Consider the following 13,293-nt stretch of genomic DNA (forward strand, 5'->3'; position numbering starts at 1 on the left):
ATAGTATAGTATGTCGTCCAAAATCATGAAAAAAAAAGTCATATTATAGTATGTCGTCCAAAATCATGAAAAGAAGTCATAGTACAGCATGTCATTAAATTGTCATAGTTTAGCACGTTAAGGAAACGTCATAGTGTAGCATGTCAAATGTCATACTCTACTTACCTGCTGTTAGGGATGAGGGACGGATGGATGTCGTTTGTTGTAAAGCCCTCTGGGGTAAATTGTAATATGTGATATTGGGCTGTATAAATAAAATTAAAATGAATCGAAAAAACTAATGTTTTAGAAAACAGTGTTTTAGATTTTTTTAAAATGCTTTAAGGCCTGTAATTGTCAATGAATTGATTTAACAACTTTTACTGCTCCTTAAGACCCCCTGTCTTTATTCTTGCCTCTTGGTTACTGTCACAAAGTATACAGAATAAATGTTATTTCAAATCAAGATGGCAAGCACATATAAATGATTAAATTAACCAGAATAATTAGCAATTTAATATAGAAATCTTTAATTATATGGTCTAAAACTTGAATCACTGTAAGCTACTGGACACTGTGTTAATCAACCTGAAGCAGCAGTGGACACTAATCTGGTGGATGCAGGCTCTCTGTCATATCAGCTGTGAAGTGCTGTACCACCACCTAGTGGAGATAAAGTAAACAGCAGCAGTAGATTTTTTTTCCAGGTGTCTTCTGAATCATTTTCTTCTTTATTTATACTGAAAAATCAGACAAATATTTTATTTTAAAAATATTCTGCATTTGTATCAATGAATGAGTGCACAGTGTGTGTCCTGACACATGCTGCAGGTTCAGAGGAGACTTCTCTTTATTTCCAAGAATACAGTTCAACATTATCACATTCAGCAGTTTAAAAGAAGGACAGGACAATCTGAGTGATGCTTTCAAGAATATATTTCAGAAACAGCTGCTGAAGAATTTTCAGCCACACCATGCAGAACATACACCGTCATTAGTGTCCTACAGAAACCTTGTACCTCCAGTTTGGTGTCACAACTCTATCAAAAAGCAACACAAGCTCCAGCTTGAATGAAAATTTCCTGTACATCAAATCAATTGATGAAGTGTGGAATGTTAAAGGTATGTTGCACCCCCCAAAAAGTAAAAACTGCTCTCATCATCTGGTCAACATTGTGTCTATTAAAGCATCAGTAAAGTCAGCATGTAGATAAAGCAAAGTTTGTACTGTATTTAGTACAACAATTTTACTACTCATATTCACATTTGGGGTTAATCAAGACGACTCATGTAATTGCTTCGATAACGAGATAGTGGACATTTGAACCAAAGCTCTTGTGGCTTTATAACCATTTAATCAGAAACCTGTTTTGTTTTCTGTGTATCATTTTTAGATGTATTGAGATCACTGTCCACATCAGTTGCTTTACAGCGGGCTGAAAAGAAGTCCAACTTCATATGTTGTTTTGAGGATGAGAAGGTAATCACTAACAAATTATTCCTTAACAAAAAAAGCGTACAAATGATTCAGACTTTGTCGACAAATTCTCAGGGAACAAGGTTTATGAAGGACAAATGTAGAAAACTCACGCTAACATATATATATTGTCATTTTTATTATTTTTCCGGAGAAGTTTGTGTAACAAGGGTAAAATAAAATAACTGGAGGACTGGACATACCCTGTTCTACCTCGTCGAGAGGAACTTTCCTGTTAAACTACGCTGACTTATTGTTCACATGATCACGCATATCCAAAAATAATGTTAGCTTGAATACTGTGAGCACCTGTGACCACAGCACAGGTCTGAATACTAGCTTCCATTGTGTAAACTTAGTGGACTAATCATGAAACACATTTTAAAATACTTTCAGTCCTCCATTAGTAGCCATATTTATTTTGACGTACACTGAACATAACGTGAGGGCCTCGTACCGACAATGTTAGAGGGAACTTTTACAGGTTAAGAAAATCTTTTTGACCGGATAACTTCACCTTATATATCCTGAAACAGGAAAGTTTACATGTGTCTTTCTCTGGATATTGTGTTTGCTGTTTAGTAAGTTACCACAGGTAAGTATATGCTACACACTGAGGTTATAGTCAGTGACAACACCTGGCAGCAAAATTAATTTAAACAAAATGGATGAAAGTGTTATTTTATTTTGTGATTGAGGCAGAAAGAATCTGACCATTTGTTGTAGAGACACTGTGTTTCACAAGGACTCACCTGTTCACAAACAGTTTTTCTCTGACTAATTTAGCAAGATGACAACATTGAGACCTGGTTGGCTCTTCATCAGCTACTTGGGGCATCAAGTTCACTCAGGTGTGTGTCATCTTTGAGCCTCAGATACAATATGGAAGCCTGTAAACCAACACTGTGTACATCACAAAAACCATATTCAAAGTGAAGATTTGAAACAAATTAATACTAAATTGCTGGAAAAGCAATCAAAAAAAATATATCACTCTGATCCGATACTTGTATTATTATAATCTCCTTTTCCTAGTTACAAGCCATTTGACGATATTACTCTGATACATTTTGTATTCTGAGTGAGTTGCTGTTGGAGATGTGCACCAATTCTGTGGTTGAGGACACATCTGAGTTCACCTGATGTCTCTGTATCTGATGAACAGCCAATCAGAGGGGTGTACCATGAGGCAAGATGAGAAGGTCAGAGAGGTATGTTGAGCATGAAGTCAGAGTTTTTCGTGCCATGATGGTGGCTCCTTTTTAACCTGGCTAGATCTCCATGGTAACTTAAGGTAAGGTAAGGTAAGGTAAAACTTTAAGCTGTACAGCTAACCTGTCTCTGGGGCAGTTTAGAAAAAGCGTCTCTCACGCATTCTCCTTTGAAGATAGCATCACTCTTTTGTCAGTTGTTAATCTATGAAACCATATCATACCTTTACTGTCTCAAATTGTGTTTCTATGTTTGATCCTGATTTGCTGAAGTTTGTTAAACATTGCTGGTATATTACTGATATACCATATATATAATACTGATAAAACACACCAATTAGAAGATTAATTAGTCTATATTTTTATCACAGATAATATTCAGTGAAATATTTTACTTTGATTTGGCCAAAAGCTAAAATTATTTCCACGTATCCTTTATAATGGGACAGTGTCAGTATATCTTGAGTACAACACTGGAATCAGCTGCATAAAAGTTAAAGTTTCAGAGCTGTAAATGTGCTGCTGTCATGTTAGAAATCAAGTAGTAAAAGTAAATATAACTTGAGAATTCACAAGTTAAGTATTTTCTGCCAACACTCTTCTCATCTTAATCAACAGTATATTTTTTACTGTTATAATTTTAAAATATTCTTCAAAGGCGAAAGTAGGCGGTGCACAATCGATCAAGAGTCATGAGACGCTCTGAGAATGTCTTGTTTTATGTTAAGGCTCAAAGAGGCTTTAGAGTGTGTTACACCAGCTAAAGCAAAGTCTGGCCCTGTTAAACCTGCGTCATGGTACACCTCTCTGAGCTGGAAACAAGCGAGTCCTTGTGGAACACATATCTGTGTTTTGGCTCAACAACTGGACAAAAGCAGATGTGCATGTTTTACACACTGATGTATAAACACTGTGCCCAGTGCAGGTTCAGAGACCAGGATTTGGACGAGGTACTGCATTAGGGAAACAACAAAGTGGAAGCTCCGGTACTGATTAGGCAGCGACAGCGGGACAGGAGAGAGGCTGGACTCCTTTAATCTCTAGAGCCTTGTTGAAGTGCACGTCCATGGTCTTAGCAGCCTTGGTGATCTTCAGGTTCCTCATGCAACCTCCGAAAGAAGTGCTGGTAGAGAGAGCTGCCTGTCGGACTCCATCTGAGGGAGAAATAAAGGAATGACATCACACTGCTCAGTGCATTACTGCATGTGTGTAAATATACAAGTGAATTTAATGTGTTTTCTACAACAGGCTCCCCTGCATAGCAATGTATCTATTTTATTTTAATTACATAACAGTTAACAGATGTTTTACTTTAAAGAGAGAGTTCACACCAAAATCAGAAATACATATTATAAGTCTTACCTGTAGTGCTATTTATCAGTCTAGATTGTTTTAGTGTGAGTTGCTGAGAGTTGGACATATCGGCCTTATTGATGTCTGCCTTCTCTCTAATATAATGGAACTAGATGGCACTCAGCTTGTGGTGCTCAAAGTACCAAAAAAAATAAATAAATAAATAAAAAACTCAACAGCAATGTCTCTTTCCAGAGATCATGACCTAGTTACTCAAGATAATCCACAGGCCTTGTTGTGAGCAGTTTCATGTAGGAGCTATTTTCTTTGTACCAAACTACACCCTCCAACTGTATCACTGCACAGAAGGAAGCTTGCATCTACTCATGGATGGGAGGCTTGTGTCATTGTGACAGCAGGCAAATTACATTAAAACAATCTTGGTTGATTCATAGCACTACAGGTAAGACGTAAAAGGTACATTTTTGATTTGGGGATGAACTGTCCCTTTAAGGATCGTGTGTGTGAAGGCAGTCATACCAGGATATCCTCCGACATAGATGGGGTCGTTGGTGTCACATGTGTTGGAGCGTGGGTTAGGACTCTCTGCTTGGCTCAGCTTCTCATCGACCACCAGCTCCACCCTGTGGCGGAGTTTTCTAGCAATGACAGAGTGCCACTGGCCGTCGCAGAAGCCATCACCCTCAGGCATGTGCTCTGCTGTGATTCGTCCAGCTCCATTGTCAACATGGAAGAGCAGCTAGGGGGAGGGAAAGGGAGATGGGAAAAATGTGAATTGAAAATCCATGTATTAAAAACTAGTTTATTTTTTCAGTCATCAATCTATAGCTATCCATTAATGTATGTTCACGTATATGTAAGTACCTGTATTAGTCTGTGATACTGTAAGCATTTTTTTAGCACACACTGTGCTATACAGTACCTAGTTAGTACCTATTCCTATAACTATTGTTATGTACCTTGCCCTCGACGATCTCTATTCCCAATCCATCGTTGGCTTGGTTACTGACGCCCAAAACCACGCCGTTGGTTCTGCTGGTTCTGAACTCTAATGCTATGGACACATCCAGACCCACTCTGTAAGAGGCGACTGGAGAGACAAAGAGATCATTAATCACCTATAACAACAACAAGTGCTTTGTTCCTGAGCAAGACACAGCTACTCTAGGTTCACAGGGTATGTCTAGGTTCATAAGTCACTACTGGGTGGGACATACTATACTATAGCTTTTCGACTTTATTTTCGATGACTTCTTTATAACACACTATACTATTTCTTTTTTAATTTCTATGACTTTATGGCATACTGTACAATTAAACTTTTATGACATACTATATTATGACCATTTTTTAAAAAACCTTTTTTATGACATACTGTACTATGACTTTTTCTTTTACTTTTTATGATGTTTTCTGTGATTACCTCCGCCAAGGAGGTTATGTTTTCGCCAGCGTTGGTCTGTTTGTCTGTTTTTCTGCAAAATAACTCAAAAAGTTCTGAACGGATTTTGATGAAATTTTCAGGAGAGGTTGATAATGGGACAAGGAACAGATGATAAAATTTTGGTGATCGGTTGAAGCGAAGTGGATAAAATAATAAAATGGCGGGAAATCCGAGCAGCTTGGCAGAGGTCTGCGCTCTCTGGGTGCTCTAGTTTTTTTATGGCATACTCTTCTGTCACTTTTTCAGACTTTTTCCCATTACATACTATATTATGAATTTGTGTGGCAAACTATGACTTTAATGTTTTAACATACTTTATGACTTATATACTATGACTTTTTTGGACATTTTTTTATGACATACTACACTATGGCTTTTTTACTGACTTTTTATGGCATACTATACTTTGTTTTATGACATACCCACCTCTAAGACATAGAGAAGGATGCTTCTAGATAAATCACAACCACATACAGTAGCTCACCCCATGACAGACTGACAAGATTTCATACCTCATTTTTAGAACTGACCCACAATTTACATGATGTAAGTGACATGTCAGTGTCTTATCTCACCTGCTTTCAGGAAGCCAGTTCCGTCAAAATAGGTGCCTGTCTCAGTAGCAACAAAGCATCTTCCCACCATGTGACTGGAGGTGGGCGTGGCCATGTCCAATTTAAAATCTTCAATGACAGCCTCAGCACCACCTAGACAAAGACGAAGGGAAGGGTTACCCAACTGGAGACAAAATCCCAAAACCTATTCTAGCATTAAGAAATATTAAATATAAACAACAGGCATATGACAATTCTAATCTGGGTAGATACAGGTGTAAAACATGTGACACATGCACAATCCTTAACACAATACAATATTATTACCTGTAGCTGCTGCCTTCGTGCTCACAGGACCTCCCACCATCTTTAAGCTACGGATACATCCATTAATACTGTAGAGAATCTAGGAAGAGAAAAAGAGAGAATGTTTAGTTTAAGTCTAACAAACTCATTCAAAAACACCAATCAATCAACAATCCTGCAAATCATGTTGACTGATATTCACTTTCAGTATTTGTACGTGTGTGTGTGTGCGTGTGTGTGTGTGTGTGTGTTTCATTTACCGGTCCTATCCTCTTGGTGGTGTAGTTTGGTGGTAATCCACCAACATAAAGCAATCCCACCACGTCTAACAGGTCAGCCTGGTAAGAAGAGGAGAAATTATTAATGCAACAAAAGACAATCTGTTTAACACTGATCTGAGGTCGATGACTGGATCATTTGTCTTTATTTTTTCTGAAGGATATACTAAGCAGGATTTTCCTTAAAAACAATGACTGATACAAAGTAATCCCTCTTAATCATCACTAATGATAAACAAGGAGTGTGTGGCAGTGTGTTTATCTGCAGAGACTCTGCCCTCTGCCTGGATTTTCTTAGTTTCTTTTTATTTTGCCTTGTTTGGGATGTTCCTGGGCATGAGGTGAATCACCATGGGGACACAGCTCGTTCCAAAATTAAAGTGAAGCTGGGGTTGACTTTCATTTTAGCTGGCAATACTGTTTGTAAACAGCAGCCGATAATTCCTGTATAGTATAACTTTAAGGGAAATATTTTCTTCTTACTAATCTGCCAAGTAACTCCTTGTATGTGCAGTTATGTAGTATATTTTTATATGAGAAAAGAAGTTAGAATAGAAAAAATTACCTTCTTTGGACTGATCATCTGTTTACTATATCGCCCATCGACTATAAGTAGACCTCTCTGTTTGTTACGACTCACACGGATCTGAGAGGAAAAGAAAGAATGAGAGGAGGGTTAGAAAGACATGGGGGTAGGAGATGGACAGACACTGAGCTGGAATCATGGAGACAAATAGACATGTGCAGTCCTTCCACAGTATCAGCAGAGATCATATGTTGTCCTGGATGTAAGAAAAGATAAATGTTGCCATCAGGTGTTTGTCACTTGAAATTGAGATTTAGTGTTCATTAACAGTGCAACAAAGTGCCTAATTCTTCTAGAAAATTGGGACTTCCTGTGATAAATGAGTCTCCGGGATCTAATGTTCTGGATGGCAGAGAGCAAGGAAAGTGTGAAATACAGTATAAAATAAAGACAGAATCTAAATCACATATTATTGTATAGCAAATGAATGAATAAATAAATTAATGAGTGAATAAGCATGAATGAAAGACTGAAAGAACTGTCCTACCTTGTGCCAGTTCCCATCATTGATAGAGAAGGGAACACAGCCGGATATGTTCCCATGACCGAGATCATAACCCAGACAGACCTGTCCGTCCTTGATCTACAGACAGAGACAGACCGAGGGTCATGATGGAAGGATGACAAGCTGACATGGTTAACAAGAGCCATAGACTGTATAAAAGAAGTGGACGTAGCCACTGTGACATCACTCATTGTTTTATGGACAACCATTTCAAAGCCTCAAGTTTGACATTTTCGCTTTCTTGGTCTTTTTGGTGCCCTAGGTGACAATATTTGAAATAAAGAGTGGAGTTGTTGAGGATACGCATCGCTACACCTCTATCCTGACTGAGAGGTCACTGTGATAGTCACTTGTCATTCACAAGGTAGCCATGCCCAAAAGCATACCCTGCTTTATCATGCATTTTACCCATAATTTACAAAATAAACATCATGCTGTATTGAAGGAGACATGAAACTAGTGACTGACATAAACTCATTAGGAAAATGTTTACTGATGTAAAAAAAAGGGTAACCAATGTTTGTTTACATTCCTCTGATGCCGGCAAACTCAACATACTCCTCCTACTTGACTTGACTCCTTCCTCGAAACCCCTCTCAACATCACCGGCACTGCTGGCACTCTCCTGGCTCAATTCCTATCTCTCCGACAGATATCAGGTCATCAGCATAAACCATTGCAAATCCCCCACTGCTCCCTTCTGCCAAGGTGTTCCCCAAGGTTCAGTTCTCGGCCCCCTCCTCTTCGTCCTGTATATTCTCCCCCTCGGTCAAATCATCCGTCATCATGGACTTCAGTTTCACTGCTTTGCCAATAACATTCAGCTCCACATCTCCACCAAAGCCATCACTCCTGCCACTCACTCTACCCTCACCAACTGCATCACCGAAATAAAATCCTGGCTGCAAACCAACTTCCTCAAACTTAACTGTGACAAATCAGATGTCATCATCATCAGTCCCAAATCTCTTATCAAATCCACCCATAACTTCTCTCTCCCCATCGATGGCTCCACTGTGTTCTCCTCACCCCTTGTCTGTAACTGTGGTGTCATTTTCTATCAAACCCTCTCCTTTGACCAACATATTAAACACATCAACAAAATAGCCCTCTTCCATCTCAAAAACATTGCCCGCCTCCGCCCATCCTTCCCCTTTTCAGACTAGACCACTGCGACAGTCTCCTCTATGGTTCATCATCCAAAACTCTCAAGAAACTTCAGCGTATCCAGAACTCAGTTGCTCGTCTTTTCACACACTCCCGCATCGGTGACCACATTACCCCCATCCTTCATAACCTCCACTGGCACCCCATCCTCCAGCATATCCACTTCAAACTCCTCATCATCACTTACAAAGCTCTCCACAACCTGGCTCCCCCCTACCTGTCTGAGCTCTTCCACCGGTACACTCCCTCCCGCACTCCTGTCCCCCTGCACCAGGACTAACCACCACACCTAGGGGGACAGGGCCTTTTCCATTGCTGCTCCCATCCTCTGGAACTCACTATCAGAGGACATCTGAGACTACCCCTCACTCTCCACCTTCAAGAAAACCCCCAAAACACACCTTTCCAAAACTGCCTACAACCTCTAAAATCAGTGTACTTTGCCCTTTCTGCATTATTTCCCTCTCTACCTCCCTATGGATTATTTCATCTTCTTTTTTTCCCCTCCGATTGCTGTCCTGAAATGCGCTATATAAATCCAATATATTATCATTATTATGACTCAAGTGAGAAGCAGAGTAATTTTCTCTTAGACTTTGATACAACCAGACTTCTTTTTGCAGCCAGTGGAGTCGCCCCCTGCTGGCCGTTAGAAAGAATACAGGTTTAAGGCACTTCTGCATGAGCCTCACTCTACAAACTCTGAGGCTATGTCTGCTTTTATACAGTCTATGATATTACCCTCTTTGATGACCTTGGTGAAATAGAAAAACAAATTTATCCTCTGTACAGTCTCAATACACAGACAGAAAACAGAAGAGAGAGATTATCCAAATCCAAACGTTATGACTTATTTTTCTGTTTTTTCATTAAGTAGTCATAACTTGTACTTTGTGAGCAGCTGGGCCTGAGTTTGCAACTGTTTTATGGTACAAAAAGAAGTGGGCATTGTTCTTCCTCCTCAGAGCTGAGACTTATTTCAATGAGAAGAGGTGAGATAGAGTCAAAGACTGTGTTTCAAGAGACAAAGAAGCACCTTGTGTTACAGGAAAAAACAACAATTGGAACAATAGGCAGAGCAGTAGGTGGATACCTGTATGGAAACAAAGTCTGCATGGTTGATTCTTGCCATGTAGAGGACGAGACCAGACTCCTCCCTCGTTCTCAGCTCAAACTCCAATATAAGCCTGAAACACACATGTAATAAGTAAATCAGTTTTAGATCATGTATATCTTTGTGATGCTTTGCATTGTTTATCAGGCTCCTGGGAAAGAACAATAATGGATTCTCACAGCATATCAACATAAATAACAATTTCCTGCAAAGGTAATAATGCAGTAAACAAAACTGTAATGAACTTATTCAAGCACGCAAGTATAATTTCTCAACCAAATTTAATATAACAAATCAAATTATTTGTATTCAGTAAGGCGTAGTATGGGATATTACGGTAAACAGCATGGAAGATAAATTGAAGTTTTAAGTGAGTGGGACACCTATCTTGACATTTCATCATGTTTTCCAGCACTGACATTTTGATGTAGACGGCAGGATGACTCACTGCTTAGAGAACATGTCCAGCAAATGAATGTTACGAGTCTGATCCCCAAAATACCTAAAATCTGTAAGCAACATGTTTTTCCTTTTTTCAGCTCATCCCTTAACAAAACCATTAGATCAGATGACAGACCACATCACACCTGTACTGGCGTCCCTGCACTGGCTGGCGGTCAAGTACAGGTCTGAGTTTAAGGTCCTACTGTTTGTTTTTAGAGCCTTACATGGCCTGGCTCCCAAGTACATTTCTGAGAGATCTCTCAGATCCTCAGACCAGTTGCCTCTGGCAGGCCCGTGATTGAGACTAAGGGGGAAGGGCGATCGTGCATTCGCAGTAGTTGCCCCAAAGCTTTGGAACAGGTTACCCTTTTCAATGAAGTGCTTCCCCTCTGTAGATATGTTTAAATCTAAGCTGAAGACCCAGGGTTTCTAAGGTCTTTGACTGTCTTCAAGGTGTCTGTTTTCTTTCATATTTTACTTTCAGATTTTGATATTCTGTGCTTTATTTATTTCTTTTACTTGTTTTTTTGTGCATGTTTTTATGTTATTTCTCTTACGTTTTGCTGTTATCATGTTTTGTAATTTTACTTATTTTATTTTACTGTACATCCTGTTTTATGTTTTGTCCTATAAGACATTTGTGCGAAATTTTGACATAATTAGCGTGAAAATTCTTGAAACATGTTTTGTGAAGTCAAGTGACCTTTGGCCACCATTATCTAATCAGTTCATCAGAGTTCAAGCTCAGGTTCGTTCGCTTTCACCACAAACACTGCAAAGTTAAAGAACCAAATAATTATAAAAAGCTCACTTCAGAGTGGCCATGTTGTGTTAAAACATAAATGAATGCTCATTTAGACCTGTTGGTTAATTTAGACTCAATATGCTGTGTTACCTTCATTATAGGGCTCAAGTGTGTGGGTTTTTGCGGCTCTAGGCATTTTATTTTTATTTTTGTTTTGGCCAAAAGTCACTCTTTTGACACTAAAGGTTGCAGACCCCTGATTTAGAGGAACACTGTCATCGCTACTTAGCATCAGTGTTTCTCAAAAAGCTCAGTCTGTTATCCGTGGTAGGCACTGTATAACTTGCAAAACAACACACTTATATTGACTATTTATTTTGAATACATACCTCTCTCTGACTTTGGTGTCATCAAAAGCAAAGCTCATGTGGCTGTTCCTGGTCAGTCCAAACTGATAAGCCTTCTCGAGCGCTGTCGGGGCCACAGCTGATGCACATGAATCCTGGAGATTGGACATAACATGTCAGTTACACTGACAGGGTTTCACCACACTGTTCCTATTGCCTCTTGTCAACAGACACCTTTACACCTAAGCAGAACACACGTCAATCACACTAATAGGGTTTCTGCTTCTGATCTGCAGGGACCTAAAGGGAGGGTCAGTCACTGGTCAGGTCATCAAACAGTTCTTTATATAAAACAGGTCAAAGAAAAGTTTACAGAAGAATAAATCCATGTAGATTTATAGGTGAGGCCCTGGATGCGCAATCACAAAACAGTGTATTTTTATAGTGCAAATTTACCATACGGGATATTTCAGATGGTCTCAGCAAGTTGCAGCATATGGCCTATTAAAATGTGTTTAATTGCAGTCATCTTTCATCACTGTTTTGTTTTCCTCATTATCGTTTCAAATCAGTGACTGCCAAGGTGGATTTGGCTGACACTGTTCTCAAATCAATGGACCCTCCCACAGTTTGATCAGCATAAATCCTGCACATATTCTCTCTCCATCTGAACCAGACATCACACACACTACAGTCTGATTTCCATTTGATTTGTGCTTCACTTTGGCAGCAGGGTAAACAAAGTATTAGATGAGTATTACTGTGCCCTTTGTCATGTTACAGGCTGCAGTTCAACCAGTGGCCACAGGGTGTCAGTGTTGCAATACAAGTAAAGGCACCCAATTTATGACTAGTTTTTTTTATTTACTCCCTTTCTACCGCAGTTCTTTCTTCTCTCATCCACTTGCCTCTTCGTCATCCCTCCTCTCACTCTTATATTGTTTTCTCCTTGTCCAAGTCTTCCTCTCGTCCTATTCCATGTCTTCCTCCTGTCCTCCCATCTGCTACTACTTTATTTTGCTTTACACTCGTACTCTCATATGCCCTTTCTTCTCACTTTCTCACATTTTCCTTCCTGCCCTGTTCACTTCACCTCTCATTATTTACTTCTCTTGCTACTACTCTGCTTTATTCTCCCAACAACTCCTCTTCCTTCATCCTCCTCTCCTCTGCATCCTTTCATTTCTTCCTCTTCCTCTCCCGTCAGCTCAACTTTCTTTTGCTCTTCTTTAAAATTATTTGTCCTCTCCCCCTCTTGTCTTCCATCTTTTTGTTTCCTACTCCCTTCCTTCCTTTTCCCTACTTCTACTCTTCTCCTCTTTGCTTTCATCACCACTCTGTTTGAAGGCTTGTCTGTACTGGTTTTTAATTCTTCATCTATCCAACTTTATCTGCTCTTCAGTTCTCCTGCATAGTGTTCCCTCTCCACTTCCCATCCTCTACTGTCCTGTCCTTGCCTCCTCTCCCATCTTTCCTACCCCTTCCCTTTCTTTCACTTTCCTCCCGCCACCCACCTCTAATGTCATATCCTGCTCCTCTCAGTTTCTCTTACCTTTCCTTTTTCTTCTGCTGTATTCTCTCTACTCCTCCTCCTCCACCTCTCCTGATCTTGTTGACTCCTATCCTGTTGTGTCCTCTACTCCCATTTGTTACTTGTTCTCCACAACCTGTCTCTAATCCCCTCCTCTCATTCACTCCTTTTTTATACACCACTGTTGCCTTATTTTCTTTTTCTCCACTTATCTTGGTCTTCTGGCTTTTTTTCCACCTGGCCATATTCAGTGTTGTCATGCTTGAGATCTGTTTTGGTCTTGAGACAACA

General features: G+C 39.6%; 1 protein-coding gene across 5 annotated transcripts in view; it reads right to left on the minus strand.

Moving 5' to 3' along the window:
* Positions 1 to 815: 815 nt before the first annotated feature.
* Positions 816 to 13,293, minus strand: part of lama2 (laminin, alpha 2) — a 322,377-nt gene continuing 309,899 nt past the window's right edge. For all 5 annotated transcript variants that reach the window (XM_050057581.1, XM_050057580.1, XM_050057578.1 and 2 more), the window contains 10 exons: positions 11,514 to 11,626; positions 9,915 to 10,008; positions 7,637 to 7,732; positions 7,129 to 7,209; positions 6,546 to 6,623; positions 6,307 to 6,385; positions 6,001 to 6,132; positions 4,941 to 5,071; positions 4,501 to 4,720; positions 816 to 3,821 (listed from right to left, as the gene is read on the minus strand). In XM_050057581.1, the coding sequence (XP_049913538.1) occupies positions 3,661 to 3,821; positions 4,501 to 4,720; positions 4,941 to 5,071; positions 6,001 to 6,132; positions 6,307 to 6,385; positions 6,546 to 6,623; positions 7,129 to 7,209; positions 7,637 to 7,732; positions 9,915 to 10,008; positions 11,514 to 11,626 (1,185 nt within the window). In that variant the 3' untranslated portion in view covers positions 816 to 3,660. The remainder of the gene's footprint in view (positions 3,822 to 4,500; positions 4,721 to 4,940; positions 5,072 to 6,000; positions 6,133 to 6,306; positions 6,386 to 6,545; positions 6,624 to 7,128; positions 7,210 to 7,636; positions 7,733 to 9,914; positions 10,009 to 11,513; positions 11,627 to 13,293) is intronic.

This window comes from Epinephelus moara, chromosome 12 (assembly GCF_006386435.1).
Source record: "Epinephelus moara isolate mb chromosome 12, YSFRI_EMoa_1.0, whole genome shotgun sequence".
In the NCBI taxonomy this organism is placed as follows: domain Eukaryota; kingdom Metazoa; phylum Chordata; class Actinopteri; order Perciformes; family Serranidae; genus Epinephelus; species Epinephelus moara.